The sequence below is a fragment of the Peromyscus maniculatus genome, chromosome 3 (genome assembly GCF_049852395.1).
Source record: "Peromyscus maniculatus bairdii isolate BWxNUB_F1_BW_parent chromosome 3, HU_Pman_BW_mat_3.1, whole genome shotgun sequence".
Lineage (NCBI taxonomy): Eukaryota > Metazoa > Chordata > Mammalia > Rodentia > Cricetidae > Peromyscus > Peromyscus maniculatus.
The window spans coordinates 163086828-163107880 of NC_134854.1; the positions used below are offsets into that span (position 1 = coordinate 163086828).

Here is a 21053-nt window from a genome sequence, read left to right on the forward strand (position 1 = left end):
ACCACCACCTTCCATCTTCTCCCAGATTCCCATGCTATTCTGGTTACACAGGCTCGGTTCAGGATTATGACTCCCAAGCCATCCCACAACTCCTTGCAGTTGGTGGAGATTCCCCATAGTCTTAAGCAGGGCATGGTGATTCTCTTGTCCCTATTCTCAGTTGTCTTGTCAGGTTTTTAATCTGCTTATTTACGATGATTTAGCTAAAACACTGAGAAAGATCATCTCCCCAGAACTGCACATAAACACCTGGTACTCGATGAAGTCGGACTCGGTGTCTGACACTCAACTGGACACTGACGATGAAAGGATGCAGGGAAAGGACTCAACACCTTTGGGAGGCTGAGCTTTGCCAGTGACATATGGAGACAGTCGTGCCATACAAAGGGTGTGTGCATGCTCAGAGGTCCCCATGAGCAGGTCTGTCAGATAGACAAATGATGACTGAGACAAACAGGAGGAAATGGAATGGGATGAAGAGCTGTAATTCCGTGTAGACGATATGGTGAGCTAGTGAAAAATATTGATTTGGGATTTTAATACAAAAGTATACTGTAAGAGAACAGTTTTTAAAGGGCTTATGGAAGATATTAGGATACTATTATTAGAGTTCTTGGCCAGGGACTGTCAGAGCCAGAACAAAGACTATGGAAATAATGTCAGTACAGTTTGCAGCTAATGCAGTAGTCATACTGATGGGCTCTGTACTGAGTATATATGGATGGTAAAAACGCCATACAAGATGGTAGGACAAGAAGGAGTGAAACACTCCTTACCCACAGGCTCATTGAGGAAGAAGGGGCAGACACGTGGTGAGGGCCAGAGGTTCAGGAGGCGTGCATGACAGGGCTGTGGCACACGAGAACTCCTAGCAGCTGTGGTTGTCGGCACAAGAGCTATGCAGACTGGTGGGAGGGGGTCGTGTGGCCCCACCCTAGCTGAGGAGCCGTGGCAGTTGCTGGTTACTGGGAACGGAGACCAGTTCTCTTCAAGGGCGTGGCCCACGCTCTAGTGGAGAGTCCTATATCTTGTGCATATGAGCAGCGCTGGTGTGGAGTGGGTGCAGGACGAGCTGACAGGGTGTGAGAGATGGATGTGACCAAAATACACTGCATATATGTATGAAATTCTCCAGGAATACATTTATTTTATTTTTTTAAGAATGACCAAAGGCATCACAGATCCAAAGAGGACTGATGGATGTGTCATGAGACATCGAATGTGGAGTGTCTGTAGGACTTCTGAATGGATCTCGATATACAGCTGTCTGGAGTACAGATGGTACCTGGGATACCTGGGGTACCGGGGGTACCTGGGATCGAGCTACACTAGTGGTGGTTGTGGCCACAGTTGAAGGCCCTGGCTGAGTTCTCCGAGGGAAGGTGACCTCTCTAGGATTAAATCCTCAACAGGAAGAAAGTTAGTGGAGGAAGGATTTGCTTTATCTTGGGATTTGGGAATGGCCCCAAGCTGTGGCAGCAGGACCCTGTGTGGACCCACAGCTGGCTTTCTCTTTCTTCTCTTTTTATTCAGTGTGGGACTCTAGCTCATGAGATGGTGTGGCCACATTTGCAGCTGACCTTCTCTCCTCAGTTTACCCTCTCTGACATAGAACACAGACCCTCACAGACACACTCAAAAGTGTACCTCAGTGGTGCCAAGCATGTCTTGATCCAATCAAGTTGATACTCAAAATTAATCTTGACAGAAGATAACTAGAGCTATAGAGAGGAAGGGAGGGAGAGAAGGGGGAGGGAGGGAGAGAAGGGGGAGGGAAGAGAGAGAGAGAGGGAGGGAGAGAGGAAGGGTCTCAAGAGCAACACTGGTGAACATCAACATAAAGGTAACAGATGAAGGGAGAAATCAACAAAGGAAGCCAGGCAGACAGATAAGAACGATGGGTCTCTGGAAAAACTGATTTCAAAAACACAAAAATAGCAGAAGTCGAGTCATGAGAATGAACAGATACTGATTTTCACCTTCCAAATCATGGAGTTTCTACCACCAAATACTTATTCAATAATAACCTCTTAGTACCCAGAAACAGAAACCAGGAACTCTTACACAGCACAAATGCGTTCATCAGAAAACATCGTCATCTAATAAGACTCTGTATTATGAAGCCTGTGCCCCAGGGGTGGTCAATGATATCAGGCACAGGTTATTATCCAACACATATTTGAGATACAAGCCTCTTTGTTTCACAGAGTATATGGCATGAGATGTAACCCAAGGGAAAAAGAGAAATGGGAGGGGGGACAAACTTGCAAGAGCTTCCGGTCTGAGGCCACCAGCAGACCTGTGACTTCTGTCCTTTGCCCTTTGCCCTCTGTGGCACTCTGTGGCACAGGAGAGTCCAATCTGTTTCCCATTAGTTCCCCAAACCATCATTAATCTTCATAGCATCAGGGAAGAGCTGTGAAAGTGGCATGGGGCAAAGACCACTAAAGATTCCTTTCCAATCTTCTGTCAAAAATCCTTTCCCAGGCCTCAGCCCTTTGCTCCCACCCCAGTCAAGGTGTGGACAACTCCTCCACACAGAGAATTACTCCATTTTATGAAAACACTAAGTTTTCAATGGGTAACTCTGGTTAAAATACACAAACACAGGAATAAAACATGATCCCTCACCAACCACGAGAATGCATCCACAAGGACCGGGGCTCATTATCATCTTGAGGAGAGGGACGTCTAAAACACAGGCATTGCCAGAGGAGGGCTCCTGTAGCCTGGAGTACACTGGAAACCCAAGATGTCTGTCACAGTGCGGTGGGGCTGTTGTAAAGAAGAGTGTTCCTGGCTTTTCTTTAGATGCTAATAATGAGCATATGGGTGAAAAGAAGAAACTAGCCAAGTAGTGACTGCTAAGATAAGAGACTCAAAAGAGAATGCTGATTTAAGGAAAAAGTACCAATCATACCCGAAATACTGACAAGTCAGATAAGATGGGAACTGACTTAGACAATTGACTGCGACAATAGCACTGTGATTGAGGAAGAAATTCCAGAAACTTCCAAAGTAGAAAACATAAACTTGAAGGTTGAAAAGGCCCCCTCAGTGCCAAACAATGAGAGAAACCAGGCCAAAACACAATAATTATGAAATTTCAAAATATAGAGCATGGATGGGTGTGATGGCTCATATTCTGTAATCCTACTAGGAGGCTGAGCCAGGAGGATTGCCAGGAGTTTAAGGCCAGCCTGAGTAAGAGTGAGACTGCCTCGAAAACCAAAACCAAAAATGCCCAGTACAGAGCAGAACAGAACCAGATTGGAATGCAGGGGGGGGCAGTAAAAGATCGGGTCACATACAAAGAGATCAGGACACAGAATGTCATTTCATTTCCCCAAAACACCGAAACTGGAAAACACTCAGTGAATTTCTTCAAAAGGCTGAAAGGATTCACAAAAGAATGGAATTCTGGGCTAGAAAGATGGCTCAGGGGCTGGGGGGGGGGGGGGGTAGAGCATTTGCTGACCTTGCAGAAGGCCCAAGTTCAGCTACCAGCACCCATGATGGGGGTAGCTCACAAATTTCAGGGGATCTTCTGCCCTCTTCTGGCCTCCAAGGGCATTGCACTTAGGTGCATATACACAGAAAGACACATAATTAAAAATAAAAATGTTTAAAAGCATGTTTAGAAATAAAATGTCAACAAGAACATCCATAGTGTACAAAAATATAATACTGACAATGTCAGACACAAAGGGTCTCAGAACTGTTGCTTTCTTTTACTTTTCCTGGGGAAATGCTTGGAGAATAAGTACTCAAAAAATACAAAACAATATTAAAAAAAAAAAAACCTTTCCCAAGAAAAATACGATTCAAATTATAGGAATTCAGAGACCTCACTCAGGTAAAGAGCAACATTAATCTGTAGGACAGTGGTGAAAGAAGGTTCCAGAATGATAGTCTTGTACTAGAGAATAAACTATGCATGTTTCTGGACCCATTCCTTTTAAAGAATGCTTTCTGGTACCCCTTGGCATCATTGAAGCTCTCTGAGCACCTAGGGAAGGTCTGAGAAGTTGTGAGAGAGAAAGGGACATTCAAAAAACAAAGGAAAGCAGAGATGGGACAAGCATTCGCCCCAGGTGGAAGGGAGTAGGACACCAGGCCCAGAGACTGTGGGAGCATGGTGGCTGGCACAGGGGACAGGTCTGCTGTGAAGCTGTTGATACTGACGGCTTCCTTTCATTTCTATTTTCTCAATGACAGAAATGGATACTATTAGCTGGGAGGAGGTGATTGAGAAGGGAGTATTAAAGTAAAAGCTGTGGTATAGTCCTTTAAAAATGGGGTATGAACGAACATGAAAAGTGCTATAAGACTACCTGTCAGTTCTCAGTGGCACATGGAAGGGCTCTCCGGCTACGCTCCCTTCAGATTGCTGGGCACAGCTAGGGGAAGGTGAGGGGAGCAAAGAAGAGCAGACATTATCCCCAAACAGGGACCGAGCCACGAATGTGGCCCACAAAGGTCAGTGTGGTCTGCTAGGAAAAGTAGAGGTCACCTGCCGTGGGGTGGGCAGACGTGGGAAGTGGCTCAACATAGTGACAGAGGCTCCTGTGAAGAAAAGTCATCTTCAGACTTTAAAAAAAGCTTTGCAGTCAAAGTATCAGAATGTATTGATGTAAAAAGATGAGCAACAAAATGAGCAGAGACGCTGATAGACAGCCATAACAATTTATCTTAGGCGTAATCACTGTTTATCCAGGCGGGACATGGAAAGGGTTTAGTTGGAAGCTACTTCTGTAAGCAGTTATTTAGTGGTGGAATGCTTCTGTAATAAACAGCTCCAAGCCAACTGGAAATAGGAGGTCTTGTCAATTATACGTTAATAAAAAGCTTCCCTATAGTAACCTGTGGAGACCTGCGGTCTCTTTCCCGCTGGTCCATCATGTTAAGGTAGTCACGCTGCGCCTTAACTGTGTCCCACTCCACTCTTCCTTCCGTACTGTTAATGTTTATCAAGTGTGGATTCTTCACCCTTCCCTGTATTCTGTTACTATTTGTATCAGCTACTCTTCGATTGCTGGGACAGATCGTGACCAGACAACTTACAGAAGAATGCTTATTTGGAGTTCCAGAAGGCTAAAAGTCTACAGTGGCAGAGTGGGGGCAGGGTGGCTAGAGCTACAAGCTGAAAGCTCACCTCTTGAACACAAAAGAAAAGCAAAAAGATAATTTAAAATGCCATTAGATTTCAAACTCTCAAAGCCCTTCTCCAGTGGCATACCTCCTCCAACATGCTGACACCCAAGCTTCCCCACACTGTGACACCAATTCTGGACCAATATTTAAATGCCCGAGACTATGGGGCTATCTCATTCCAACTACCACATAAAAACATGGGTCAGACAGTCCTAAGCAAATCTTTCCTTTTAAATAGTGTTATGGCTTGAATGTGGAATGTCTCCACTTAGGTTCATGTGTTTTAACATTTGGTCCTCAGTCAGTGATGGTGTCTGTGGTAGTTTGAATGTAATTGGCCTCCACAAGCTTGTAGGGAGTGGTATTATTAGGTGGTGTGGTCTTATTGGAGTAGGTATGGCCTTATAGAAGTAAATGTGTCACTTCTGGGGTGGACTTTGAGGTCTCATACATGCTCAAGTCACACCCAGTTCCTCAGTTCACTTCCTGTTGCCTGAACAAGATGTAGAACTCTCAGGTATCTCCAGCACCATGTCTGCCTGCATGCTGCTATGTCCCACAATGATGATAATGGACTGAATATCTGAACTGTAAGCCAGCTCCATTTAAATGTTTTCCTTTATAAGAGTTGCCATGGCCATGGCGTCTCTTCATAGCAATAGAAACCCTAACTAAGGCAGAAGTTGATACCAGGGACTGGGGTATTGTTGTGATAGGCCTGACCATGATCTTGTTTAAAGGAATGTGGACCTTAGGACTATGGATTAGAAAAGCAGTTGAATGCTTTAAGTGCTGCTTAACGGGCCATCCTAGCAGAAACACAGAAGACAGTGTTGCTGAAGAAGATTTGAATGTGGGGGCCTGGCTCAAGAGGCTTCAGAGAAGAAGAATATTAATATGTGGCCTAGAGATCATTCTTGTGTGTTTGGTGCATTTTTGTGCCTGCCTTTTGCCCTCATCTGAAGAATCTGCCTGAGGCTAAAGTGAAGAGTTTTAGATTAATTCTGTTGGCAGAGAAAATCTACAAACATCCTGGTACAGACTCTGACCTGTGGTTATTAATGGTAACTCCAATGAAGATTTACGATAAATGGAGTAAGCTGAGTAAGAAAAAAATATATGATGTAGAACATTTTGAGGAGAAAGGAGAACCAGGAAGTGGAATGGAGCTAAATAATCCCTGTGTTCAAGGAGATGAACAGATTAAGAAATAGAATAAAGGGAATGGTGACCTCAGGGCAAGACCCCACCCAGAAAAGTTTCCAACTTGTGAAAAGAAATTAAAGAAATGTTTAGAGCTGAGTGTGGTGGTACACATCTTTAATCCCAGCCCTGGGAAGGCAGAGGCTGGTGGGTCTCTGAGTTTGAGGCCAGCCTGTTCTACAGAGCAAATTCCAGAACACCCAAGTTCAGGACGTGAAGGGAAACTGGAAAACAGAAAGCTGATGGAGATGTAATGTACGAGGAGGTCATATTCCAGCTCCAGCAAGCAGCAGAACTTGGCAGCTTCAGCCACATGGCTCTGGCTTGAGTCAAGGATAGAAGAAAGGGGCTATGGAATCTCCCTTCATGACTAAGGAAAGCCACTGAGGCCAGGCATATGTCAGGTGTGTTCCCGAATGGAGGCCTAGAGAAGCCATTGTGTGAAGCTATGAAGGTGAAGCCTAGATTGCCTGGGAGACCCCAAGACGTTAGAGATGCCAGAGCCTTGGGATGCCTGCTGAACAGAGCTGCTAACAGAGAGTAGAACCAGCTCAAGAGAAAAATAATGTGTTACAGTCAACAAATCTGAAAGGAATTAGAGATCTATAGAGTGTTTGGACATCAGACATGGAGATGTAGCGTTTGGAGTTTTCCTAGCTGGTCTTGCTTTGGGCCAGTATTGCCTTGCTATGCTCCCTTCCCTATATTCTGGAACAATAATGTATATCCTGTGCCATTATATGTTGGAAGTATGTGATCTGTTTTTTTATTTTTATTTTATAAGGGATTACAGTTAGGAGATTGCATGAATCTCAGAAGAGACTTTGAATTTTTGATTTTAAAACATTGTTGAGACTGTGATAGACTATGGGGACTTTTGAAGTTGGACTGAATGCATTTTTGCATTATGATATTGTTACAAGTTTATGGGGGCAAGGGAATGAAATGTGGTCATTTAAATATAATTAGCCTCCATAAGCTCATGGAGTGGCACTATCAGGAGGTGTAACTTTGTTGTAGTAGGTATGGCCTTGTTGGAATAAATGTGTCACTGTGGGGGTGGCTCTGAGGTCTCAAGTCACACTCAGTGCCTCAGTTCACTTCCTGTTGCCTGCATAAGATGCAGAACTCCTCAGCTACCTCTCCAGCATCATGTCTGCCTGCACACCATCATGTCCCACCATGAGGATAATGGACTAAATCTCTGAACTGTAAATCACTCAGTTAAATGTCTTCTTTATAAGAGTTGCTGTGGTCATAGTGTCTCTTACAGCAATAGAAACCCTAAGACAGGGTCTGAGGAAGTGGTGACATCTTCAGAAGGTCTCACTGAGGAAGTGGGTTGCTTGGGACAGGCTTTCAGATATATAAGGCCCCATTTCCTAGCTCTCTGCTTCCTCATTCACCCACATAAAGTCACCAGCTGCCTCAGCTCCAGCTGCATCACCCATAATCTGTTCTTGCTGCCATCTTACCCCCATGCTTTCTTACCAGGATTGACTGTGCCTTCTCAAATCATAAACCAAAATAAATCCTTCCTACCTTAAGTTGCTTCTTTCAAGCATTTTATGTTTGACAAGAAAACTAATTAATTCAAATGCAAGTTCACCAGTTTACCCCATGGAGTCACCTCTCTTCCAGTCATGGCTTATCTGTGGAACCAGCTATAAACCATTAAGTGAAATCTCTCCAACCACTTTCCAGTGCTCACAGGTGACACCATTTGTTAATTATTAAAACATCTAAATATTCATGTCTATTGTGCAGTCCCACAGCTGTACTTTCAGATTTACTTTCATATCGGGAAAATCCTCACTTTTCTTTCCAGTTCACCAATTCTTTCTTCAGTTGTATCTAATCTGATGTCAATCCACTTCAGCAATTATTCCGTGCATTTCTAAAAGGTATATTTGTTTCTATTTTGTTTTTAATTCTTAATTGACACATCATGTTTTGCTACAATGATTTCATATTTTGTAACTTGGCATACCTGACAATTTTAGTAAGTTCTCAGGAACTTATGCTAGTGATTATTTTGTTTTCCTTTTGTCTCTGAAGATGATCATTATCAATGACTAGAGTGTACTGAAGGGCTTGCTTATGAGACCGCACTTGTTTGAACAAAATGAGATCTCTGAGAGCATTTCTCTGAATGAATTTATGTTAGCTTCTATTGGACACTGATGGCTACTCCCGACCTTCAGTCACATGAACCCACTTCTCAGGTTCAACACAGGGTGCTTTGAGTCTAGGGCCTGGCCTCCTGTTCTAAGCTTCAGTGTGTGACCTTTACAGGTTTTAGGATCCTACTTTCTGCTCTGTATTTGGGTTTGGGGAGGCTAGGGGAAGCATGTAGATGCCCTTGAACTTCTCGTGTGTTTAATAATGTATTTAAAAGCATGTTTAAGATTGGAATATATTACACCAGGAGGTTCTCTAGAGGATCAATTTGGGACAGCAGTCAGCATGGCTTCATTGACTCTGTCACATTATCTCATTTTTTCAATAGTCCTGAGATGAATAATTGTATTCCCAATTAACAGAAAGGAGGTTAAATAACTTAAATAACAAAACTAGTAAGCATAGAAGTACTAAACTCAGAAACAGGTCTATTGGAGGTGCTGGAGATTGGACCCAGGCATTGTACGTGGTAGGCAAGCACTGAGCTATACACCCAACTCCTGATACCCATGCTATTTACCACTATGTAACATTGCCTCTCATATAAGCACTGTGCATTCACAGCCTCCAAGGGGCATTTCTTTCTTACCTCTACTATGCTCAATTCTGGTTTTAGGTCTTGCTTTCTAATATCCTGCTACACTGTAGATATCAAACTGAATGGCTAACCCTTGGTGCTAATCATGAAACACTGCTGAGTTTGAAGAGAAGAGAAAAAAGAAGTCAGCAGAAGGGACAGAAGTTTCAGGAACACCATCTAAGACACGAGTCATAAACTTTAGAGAGACACTGCTTAGATCCTTCTAATCCCCAGTTACTGTCCTTAAAAGTCATAGTATGTGTTTGAAAAGTACAGACATAAAATGTTTGCTAGGAAGCTGGGAAAATGGCCTACGTGTAAAGCGCTTGCTCCCAAGTGTAAGGATCTGAGTTCAGATCCTCAGCACCACATAAAAGCCAGATGTAGCAGTGGGGACCTGTAACCCCAGCACTTGGGAGACAGAGGTGTGAGAATCCTGTGGCTTTGCTGGTCAGCCAGTCAACCCAGCTAATCAGCAAGCTCTAAATTTAGTTAGAAAATAAGAAAATATTTGTTTCAGAAAAATATTGTTTCAGAAAATAAGATGGAAAAGTAATTGAGAAATACACACCATGTCAACCTCTGGCCTCTATGTGTGTGTACACACACACATGAGAAAGGTAGAGAAGAAATAGAAAGAAAATATTTGTTGATGAATGAAGTCTGGTATTGCAAAAAACCTCCAGGCCACAAAAGGCCCCATTCATAACAGAGGAATCTTCTGAGTTGGGATGGGGCAAGAATATCTCTAAAAGAAACCAAAATGTGTTGTGCTTTATCTTGTTAGGGACAGACTCCTGGCAGGTCCCCATGCCTTATTTTATGTTGAATAATTAGGTGTCAGGGAGAGGATTCTATTCAGTGACATTGTAACACTTACTTGAATATAAAAGGCCATCTTTGTGCCAGAAGTTACCTTAATGTAATCTGACTGAGAACCTGGGCTTTCCCGTCAGGACAGGTTGCACCAAAAAACACTCTGAGATTTGACAATGTGCACATAAAGCATATAAGTAACATAAGAAACTGAAAATCTACAATTTAACTCCTGCCAAAAATACTAGATAACATGATAGCAATTAAGAAAATCATGATATTTTTTAATTATTTTGAAGGATACTTGAACAAACAAGTTTGAAATCCAGTGGGTCAGACTCACAGGTGTGTCCCGTACTCTCTCTCTCTTTCCAAACAGTCTTAATTCACCAGTGGGCTTCATCAGCGAGAGACTGGCCCCCAAATGCTCCCATAGTGGTTGTCAAGCATTCTGGAACTGATACTAAGACTTTTTTTATCTGCCCTCCAAAGTCTGATATGGTATAGTCAATCTATAATAGAGCATGCTCTTGTACATTCTGAAAACGTTGCTGTCTTGATGTGTGCATGTGGCAAATTGGTCTTTGCTTTGTCTTTGGTTTAATAAATCAGTTCACAGTTGCTGGCTGGAATGTCAGACCAGAGCCAGCACACTGGCTATGAGTAGTAATGAGTGGGCAGGAAGCAGTGCAGGGCTCTGAGCAAAACAATCGATCCCCCTGTCATTTACACTATCTCTAACAGAGAAAGCCAAACCCCGGAGGAAGCATGAAATACCAAGGACTCCCATAATCCTGCCGAGCTTATTTATGATTCCCTCCTCCTTCCTTCCTGCCTGTCCAGATGGCTTCCCCCTTTGTTTCCCAGGCTGAATGATGCCCACTCCCTTTGAGATGCTGATGACTTCACAAACCTTCCTCTTGAGTCCCCACAAAGAGAAACCATGAAGTCTTACCTCTGTCGAATTATGCTGGGATTAGCTGTCACCAACTGAGTTTTGGATCCGACATCCCTGGTGTACTCACTTGACAAAGGAGGGAGATTACATCTAGAAACGCAAGAAGGAACATTTCAAAACGACTCATGTACTTTTAAATCAAGTCGATTATAAGGACACAAATAGGAATGTTAATTCTGGTTCAATTCACAAATAACTGTTTTCAGCCCCGTTCCCTTTTCATAGGCATTAGATGACTAATGAACCATTAGCATCATCAAAGTGCTGGGGGGCTTGTTTTTTATGTTTCTTGTTGTTGTTTTTGTTGTTTGTTTTTGTTTGTTTGGGGTGTGTGTGTGTGTGTGTGTGTGTGTGTGTGTGTGTGTTGTTGTTAGAAGAAAATGTCAGGGACAGAAGTAGATGATCTACCAAAGAAGAGATGATAACTACAGTGTATCTGTTTTGCTGAAAATATATTTGAAGTATGGTGTCATACACCTGTAATCCCATACTTGGGAAGTAGAGAATACAGAATCCAAAGCAGCCTTGGTTACACAGTGAGTTTAAGTCAGCCTGGGCCACATGAAACCTTGTGTCAAAAGTAAACATAAGAATGAATGAATGAATAAATAAATAAATAAATAAATAAATAAATAAATAAATAAATAGGGGCTTGAGAGATGGATCAGCCATTAAAAGCATTTAGTGCTCTTGCAGAGAACCCAGGACTCAGCACCCACATGGCAGCTCACAACTGTCTGTAATCTGATTCCAGGAGACCTGATAGCCTCTTCTAGGTTTTGCTGGAACCTACACACATGTGATGCATACACACTCACACTTCATAAATAATGAGAAAAGAAAAAACATTTGAAGTGGTAGAACAGAGCACTTTAAACTTGAAATGAGGGCTCAGAAGGTAGAGGGCAGATGCCCCTCCCCACACCCTCTGCCTACATATAAACACTGATGAATTATGCTATTTTTTCATGTTTTTCATTTTCCAAAAATTTACATTGCAGCAGCACTTTCTGGGTCACGTACTATTCAGCTAACCTAATGCGTGAGTGGTTTTTGTACATGTGGCCAAGGTGTAGGTGATTAAAGTGATGACAGAGAGCACTGTCACCCACAACACTGTGGTGTTCTCTACCCAGAAAACTGTGCTGCTCCGTCAAGGGTAAAAGTGGTGTGTGTGTGGTGGGGAGATAGTATGCTCTGTGCACGCAGGTGGAGACCAGAAGTCAACATTAAGTGTCCTCCTCAATCACTGTCCACCTTATTTTTTGAGACAAGGTCTCTCACTGAACCTGGACCTCACTGACGTGGCTGCATTAGCTGGCCAATGAGCTCCAGGATCCTCCTGTCTGTTTCCATGGCACTGAGATTATAGGCACCTGCCACCATGCCCAGCTTTCGCTTTTCCCATGGGGGTGGGGGTTGGGGGGTGGAACTCACACCCTCAAGCTTGTGTGGCTAGGACTTTACCAACTAAGCCATCTTCCCAGCCTAAAAAGTGATGTTCTTCATGAGAGAGAGCAATCACCCCACTCCTACCCCCAAACTCCACCCCTGCCCTAACCGCTTCCTTTGGTAATGATGGCTTAGGAATGCATAGAGTGGGAAACACGCCTGTCTCACATCCAAACCTGTGGTGTCAGGAGGTTCATGCATTCCCCTGCCCACAGTTCCTCCGTGACCTGGAACTAGGATAACAACGCTGCCTGCCTTCCTGGGCCATGGGAAGGATGGAGAGCACGCTGCTAAAACTCTCTGTTTTGATGTTTCACACAGCCACAACTATCCTGTCAGAAAGACCACAGAAATCTGATCATGCATTTGCATTATAAGTTGAATCTTTCCTCTCCAACCACATGTCAGACTTGACTCCTACCACATCAGGGCATGTCCAACTTGCATGACTTATTTATAGACAAAGATGTGGTCTCTGTGAGCTGCTAAATCGTCCCTGCCCGTGTGCCCCGGAGATGAAACTGCCTGTGCAGCTATCAGCTGACCTGCTCCCGTCTCCAGCTTCTCTTCCTTATGAGCCCCGTGACTCCCAACACACCAGGCCATCCAGGCAGAAACATCTCCATGTTGATTAAAAATCTCCCTTTCATCTGCTTGTGGGTAATTAAAAAAAAAAAAAAAAGCAAAACAAAACTGGGTTTTCTGGTAGCCACACAGGTCAGTCAGCCAGCCAGCTGGTGACTTGTTGAATATTCACTGAAAGCAAACAGGGGGGTGGGGGGGCACTGTGGAACACCGTGGAGGAGCTGGTCACAAAGCCCATGCTTAAGGCATCCACAAGCTCATGGTGACACCATACCCCATGTGGCTTCCTGAGGAGTCTTGCAGAAGAGTGGACTCAGTCATCAATAACCAGGCCCCATCATGCGGTAGTATGGATCAGATTGTGATTGCACTATTTAACTGTTCTTTGCAAAGACAAGAGATGGCTTCTCAAATAAAACACAGGCTAAAATTTGGACATGCCTCTTAAGGATGCTTTGATCTGGACTGCCCTTGTGAACATCTGAGAATCAACTGTAGGTTCTAAGTTTTGCTAGGGAGTCCTTGTGATGTGTCTTGTCAATAACAAAATAGTTTTCATATACAATCTTTTGCTTTCTTCTGTGTTCCATGATTCATATGCCTGGATCCATTTATATCTTTTACCATGGAGTGAAACCTCAAAAAAAAAATTCTGTCAATAAATAATAAATTTAAAAAACCCAAACAACAATAAAATTTGCAGAATTGGTTTCTCCTGTTAAAAGAGGGGTGCTGATAGCAAGACAGACTTTCCATGTGGCTTTCTGAAAACGGATGACAGTGCATATCGGTGAAATGTCCACCTTCTGTTCTGTAGACATTCTCTCCCAGCACAAATAACAGGGCCTTTCCCTGTATCTCTTTCCTCAGGAAAAGAGCACTATGAGTTTAGCTCCTCAATTCCTAAATTGACAATTACATAGGTTTACATAAAAGGCCCATTTAATACAGTCAAATTGTTTCTAATAAGGCATAATTGGATAAAGTGTCCCAAATTCCACATTATTGCTTGTTGTCACAATTGAGAAAACATTAGTTGCTTAAAGTATCTCCATAATGGTAATGCTTGTGATCCTGAAAGAGATCCAGGAACAGAAGAGTAAAATGAATGAGGAATGGGCATGCTGGATACGACACTCAACAAAGGAAAAACACTCTGTGTGTGTGTGTGTGTGTGTGTGTGTGTGTGTGTGTGTGTGTGTGTGTGTGTGTGAAAGCACGCAGAACAGTCTTCTGCACACAATCCAAAAGGCTTCAAAACTGTTGCCATACTGTGACTGTGAGCCACACATTCTGTCTTCAATGTATAATCATTAATACTTCTGCCTTGAAATGTTCTAGAGAAATTGAATCCAAGAATTTGTTGTTATTGTTCTGAGACAGGGTCTCCTGTAGCCCAGGAATACCTCAAATTCCCTATGTAGCCAAGGATGATCCTAAACTTCTGATCCACCTCCCAAGTGCTGGGATTAGAGGTGTGTCCTACCACATCCAGTTTTATCTAAGTACCCTACCCACTGAGCCACACAACCATTCCCACAAAATTATTTTTAAAGTGCCACTTTTGGTTAAAGAATAAATGTGCATTTTGAAAAATGGGAAATTGGTTTTTAACATTTTGAAGAATATGTCTAGAAAATGTCTGTGCAAAGAACACCATGGAATGCTTGAAGGAGAGGCCTGGAGGATATTCTCAACTGTAATCTGGGTACACTGTATAGGCAAGTCTGTGTGGAGACCCTCTTCCCCCACTTCATTTACCCATACCGCAGCTTTCCAATCTCCCAGGCACTCAATAGTCCTGACCTTGTATAGTATCCACAGCAGATTGTGTAAAAGGCCAACCTATTCATGTCAATTTGGGGTAAATGGGGCACCATGAGATAATCCCCTATGGTGCGTAGGCCAGCTCTTCTCCATGTTAAGTTGAAAATACTCATCTTCCTAATGGTAGCCACACACACACACACACACACACACACACACACACACACACACACACGTTGGGAGCAATAGAATCTGCTGTTGCTAAACAGCTTGGCTCCCCCTTGGGCTGCAGGGTAGCTGAGAGCAGGAGGAGGGACGGGCATCTCTGTCCTCATCTTGTGCTGCACTTGGGATGCTACAGCAGAATGTCACTGTTCTTAGCCCCTCTCTTGAGTCACCTTAAATTCCAGGCAAATAAAAACCTCATAGGACAGGCCTGCCACCCCAGATGAGGACGGTTATCCATGAGGGCAAGTGTGCACCCTCAGGACGAACAGGTTTGGACTAGCTTGTAGGCCAGGATGAGAGCTGTAACGATGATGGGTCGGTGATGGGTAGAATTAGGGGACTACTTAATTACGCACAGCCTGCTGGAGCTGCTGAACCAAGCTCTGGCCTTAAAGCCTCTTCTAACATTTCCTCACTGAATGTGCTTCAGAGCAACTTGAAGGTTTGAAAAGGATGTAAACAGGACAATGACACAGTATTCACAGATGTATAAAATCAGGGTTGACCGAGGGATGTCTCCTTCCCCTTCCTCCAACAGCCTAGGCAGAGGTAAAATGATACTAGGTAGGGCACCAACCTGGTTAACCATGAGGCTGGCATGTCCTCCCAACCTTGTTCTTTAATAGCTTCTCAGCCTCATGTAATAACCCAGGGACTGGAGTGGGTGCTGACATCACCGTGGTTCCCTGCTACCTTCCTCTGCCCCAGCCTTCTGTGAGACTTTATCCACTCCTGTGACGTAAATATGGCTCCTACATCTTCTCCCATGTTTTGTGACACCCAAGCAGCACTCACTGGAGCTGTAGAGAAGGTTGCTCCATGAAACCTTGCTCTGTGTTAGCGTTTATTGAACCTTGTTCCTCAGCCTGCGGCGGGGACCATGCCTCTCCTGAAACAAGTGCAGCACTTGCTGTCTTAAAACCTCCTCTACTCCTCCCCATTATTTGTGTACATTGCAAAAATAACGTGAAATCAACTAAATAGCAGTGGAGAAGAAAACACAACCCTACCGTGGGAAATTACAGTACTCCCGAAGGAAAGGCAGGAAGGGAAGGACACCCCCGCCCCCACACCTACACCCCACAACCCACTGCCACAAGTGTCACCAAGTGAGACGCCATGTCTTGATGGCGAAGCAACTCTCCTCTGAGAGGGTATGTGGCATTCTCTAGGAAAATGGCTCCCCCTGAAACACTCTCACACAGCTCCGAGCTCCAAGTTGGATTAGACTTCTCAGAGCCCCAGCCCCACCCCCACCCTACATGTGCACCCATGGTGTGTGTGTGTGTGTGTGTGTGTGTGTGTGTGTGTGTGTGTGTGTCCATGCATGTAGAGGCTTGCGGTCTGCAACAGTGCCTTCCTCAGTCACTCTCCCTCTTATATTTTGAGCCAGGGTCTCCCACTTGAGATCTCTCACCTGAAGAGATCAATTCAGCTAGACTGGCTGCTCTACAGACACAAGGCATCCTCCAGTCTCCACCTCCCTACCTCTGGAATTATGAACACATTTGGCCTTTTAGGTAGATACCAGGATTTAAACTTAGGTCCTTTCTGGTTAGAGGATCCTTGGGTTCCTGGTTCATAGTCATTTCTATGTCCTTGAAATTTTGGGGTTCATCTGAAAGATTCCCCCCGGCCTTTCAATGTTCTTTTGTTTCCTCAATGAGACATGTTTTCCTTTTTCCACACTATGTCTCAGAGAAGCTGAGCTCGCACTCCAGGGGCCATGCTTAGCCTTGAACTCATTAATTATTCTACATTTCCCTCACCGCCCCCCCACACACACACACTCCATAACCCCGCCCTGAACGGCCCTGTCGCTTGGCCCGTTCGTTCCTCTACTCCATCACACCTCTCATTGCCGAGCCCACTCCTTATCCTGACCTGGCTTCGGGATGTGTCACCTCACGTGATTTCTATCTAGAGCCCTCGCTCCTGACACTCCACCTTCCCTCCTTCTTAGCCAGACACCGTCTGTCCATCTGCGCCAAGACAGCCACGTGCAGTCTGCGCTCTCCACATGTCTCCTTAGCAGGGTTTGCTCAGACTCGCCCAGCACTGGCTGGCGGTCTGCAGTGTGAAGGTGAATTCCTTTGGTCAGGCTTAGCAGTTTTTATCACTGCCCTGAAGGGGCCCCTGCCCTTTACAGCACTCACATCTGTGCCCCCACATCCCCCTGCTGCTCAGTCCCTTGACCAAGGTTCCTCCCGATGTGAAGTTCCCTCTCCGATGCTTCTTGCCAGTTTCCTAGTCACACGCAGACCAAACCCCATCTTTAGATCCCACGTGTTCCTTTCTAATGCTTCTGTGGAAAACTAAAGGGTACACTTACAATGACTAAAATGTTTATGCATATGGAGTCAGCCCTGAGGAAAGAGCAATTTTCAAGGTTTTAATCGCCCAAGTACCTAATCTCAGGGAAGGTCTGAGCCCAGACTTCTCCCTGCGGCCCTCCTTAGCAGCAGAGCATTTGCTACTGCGGAGCCTTCTTGGCTTTGGAATTTCTGGGGGGAAAGCCCGCCCTGAGCTCGCTCGATCCCTGGGTGCGCTCCTAACTCACTTGTCTATGGGGTTGACCAGAAGCTAAAGACAGCTCAAGACAGGGGATTAATTGCAAGCCACTAGATTTGAAAGGCCCTGGGCTAAGGAAGGGCGGGAATAGGAGAGGAGTCAGAGGCCACACTGTGGGTGCTCTCTTACCGCATGACAAAATCTGCTTCATCTATTTGACGGCCACAGCCACTCATCTTCAGAATCCCACCGTTTCCCACCACCGCACATTTCTTCAATGGCAGCTGGAAGGGAGTTGCCTAGCAACAGAAAACAAGGCGGGTTTTCACTGCAGAGAACATACAAGAGCTCCGAAATCATTATTGACAGCAGACCTGAGGAATTTGAAGGAAGACTCGGCAGGGCAAAAATACTGAGAAGGAGGAACAAACTGGCCTGTTTCTTTGAGCTTTAAAAGGGCGGGAGGGTGAAGCAAAACGACAAAAAGTCCCTGGAATATATTTAAATGTAACAGCGTCATTGTTTTGGGTTTTGTTTTTGTTTTTTTTCCTTCTCAAATTGGCTGAGCATATACCACAGGGTGTTTGCTAGGGAAAACAGAAAAGTCCAAACTAAATACGAGATTGTTTCTAAAGGCCTCAGACAGGAAATAAAGTCCAGTGAATCCTGTTCTCCGTGTGATTGCAATGGCACCCTGACCATTCACTTCCCAACTGTTTCTGGGTATTTCTTAAGTTAACTGCTGGGGACAGCTAGGATACAGAAGTCTGAGGCTTCAAGATTCACAGTGTGGGGTGTGAAGAGAGGAAGGAGTGACCAGTGTGAACTTTGGCCACAAACGAAACTGTACCATAAAGTTGCCAACTTTGCTGAAGAGGAAGCCTCAGCAACCACTAGGCAAAGCCATGAAGGAGTAGGTAGGTACTCAGACAGAGCTTTGTCATTTGAAGAATAAGTAAAGAGCTAAGGAGATGACTCAGTCAGCAAAGTGCTTGTCTAATGAGTGTGAGCTCCTGAGTGTGAGCTCCTGAGTGTGAGCTCCTGAGTGTGAGCCGTACAACTTGTGTGAAAAACCTGAATATGACTGTGTGCGCTCAGAATCCTAGAATGGGGGGCAGGGAGGGGAGGCAGTGAAGACAAGACAAGGAGATTCTGGCGCTCACTGGCCAGCCAGCTGGGCAGAATCATGAGCTCCAGGCTAAGTACAAGACCCTTCCCCAGAAAATAAGATATAAAGCAATTGATAAAGACACACAGTGTTGACCTTTGGCCCTCAGGCATGTACACACACACACACACACACACACACACACACACACACACACACACCTCCCACATAGAAAGAAGAACACTCAGGACCCTGCCAGGCAGAAGTGGCCGTACAAACAAAGGCATCAGTGTTGCTGGAAGGAAAGACACCACTTGTGAGCAGAACACCCTGGGTGGTTCTGTTTAGAACTCAAGAGCCATTAAGGGACAGGTGACTTGTGTCAAACCAGACAGCATGTGACTTTCTTCTGCAAATATCGAGCTAGACTGCAAAGAAAATGTTCTGTGTGCCTGAGTGCTCCCTGGAGTGCTATTTATAGTGCCAGAGAATATGGAAACCCAGTAATGGTCCCTGAAAGTGAAATGAATCATTCGGCCTCTTCTAGCTGGGCCAGCAAGAATTGCCAGGTACCTAGGCTCCTTGGAGATGCTGGAACAGAACAGTCGTTGGAGTTCTTGGGGGAAAGACCTTGAATACACACACAAACTGGTCTAGAAAACAGCCAGATTGATAGGCCTCGCCATTTGCATGGATCATGTGCAAAAAATACAGACTATACCGAAGATAAAATGGAATTAGTTCATGAATATACAGTCGAAGGCCCCTGCCTGGGCATGAAGTAATAACTCAGCCAGGAAAAAAATTCCCAGGAGTCTCTGCTTTCATTGGTAGCTGAAGGAAGCACTTAATCTAACATGAGAAGATTTTATTCCCGTGATTTCTAGTAGTAAAATGAACAGCCAGAGCTATGTAAATATTGGTGATGAATATGTGGTGTTTGAAGTGTAATGTCTAAGCATTTGCCCACAGGGAGAAAAAGAATTGCCTGCATCACCACAGCAGAGATCAGCCCAATAAACTGCTCCAGAGTGAGGTGCGTGCATGAGGGGAGACAGGCAAGGGAGACCAACTTTGTTCAGGACGATGTATATATATTTTTTAGTCATTCCTAAAAAGACATGGAATTAACACTTGAAAAACAGCATTATCCACCATCAGTGAGATGGAGAGTTGGGGACTGATGCGCACGTTGGCTTGCCTGTGTATTCCACAAATGTCTATTGTGACATGTGACTGGTGAAGACAAGTCACAACCCATGCTCCCTGGGTGCTCACACCGTTCTGAGGAAAGCAGAGAAGAGCAAAGGAATGCAGGGGAAATGAGCAGGAGGACAGATGGTGAGGTGGTCTGTGGCGAGAAACCGGGAATCAGCACAAGATGGTCCGGAGATGCTTCCTGACAGGAGCTGCAAAGGTCGGCAGGGTGATCAGCCACAGTGCAGAGGAAGCCCTTGGGCAGATTCCTGTGGCAGTTGAGAGTGTGAGGACTTAGTAGCCTCCACTGGTACAAAGACCTTGAAGAGGGGACATTCCTAGGGGGAGATGGAGGGGCAAGGGCCTCTTTTGTCTGCAGATGAGTCAGCAGGGAGAGAGAAGGAGTAGAGATTGGTAGGAAATAAGTGTGGAGGTTGGTGAATGAGGCCATGTAGGGTGTCATGAAGACAGCAATTTTTGTTCTAAGATGAGAACAAGTCAATGGCAATAGGTGAAGGGGTGCCATTGTGACCTATGCTGGAGTGAGAACAAGATGAACCGAAACTAGACAGGAAAAGGGACTAGGGTGGAGTCTGGTGTGATATTCCTCACCAGGGACTTCAATGACCTGGAACAAGGAGACAAGAGAGGGGAAAGACATCTGATTCTGGAGGGATCTGGAGGAAGTAGCAAATGGACTTGCTGGTGTGCAAAAATAAAGGAAGGAAAGAAAACAGAGAAGAGAGAGGAATGGGGAATGGCGCTAACAGTTTCATCTTTAACCAATGACCAGCTGTTTCCTGAGCTAGAGAGGACCACAGCAGGGAGCGTGTCTGGGGGACTGATTAAGAGCTCAGTCTTGAGAACATCAAGGGTACCATGATCTTCAGATGTCCAAGTGGCCTTGTGTAGTATGTGACTGAATACACAGACAGGGAACTGGTCTGTATGAAGTGAAAAATGGAGAGTGTCTTAGTTAGGAATTCTATTGCTGTGAAGAGACACCATGACCATGGTAACTCTTATAAAGGAAAGCATTTAATTGTGGTGGTGGCTTACAGTTCTGAGGTTTAGTTCATTATCATCATGGTAGGACATGGTGGCACACAGGCAGACATGGTGCTAGAGAAGTAGCTGAGAGTCCTATATCTTGCAGGTAACAGGAAGTGGTCTGTTTCATTGGTGTGTTTCATTGGTGTGGCTTGTGTAGCATGAATCCTAATTGGTCTTAATAATGAAAACCTGGAGCCACACATGAGGGAAAAAGCTGAAAGATCAGAGAAGCAGAGCAGCCAGCCACAAGTTCTTACTAC

General features: G+C 44.7%; 1 protein-coding gene across 1 annotated transcript in view; it reads right to left on the reverse strand.

Moving 5' to 3' along the window:
- St8sia1 (ST8 alpha-N-acetyl-neuraminide alpha-2,8-sialyltransferase 1) overlaps positions 1-21053 on the reverse strand; it is a 144414-nt gene that overhangs the window by 32183 nt on the left and 91178 nt on the right. The window contains exons 3-4 of the mRNA XM_006990039.4: positions 17625-17734; positions 10890-10982 (exon numbers count right to left, since the gene is read on the reverse strand). Coding sequence (XP_006990101.1) covers positions 10890-10982; positions 17625-17734 — 203 coding nt within the window. The remainder of the gene's footprint in view (positions 1-10889; positions 10983-17624; positions 17735-21053) is intronic.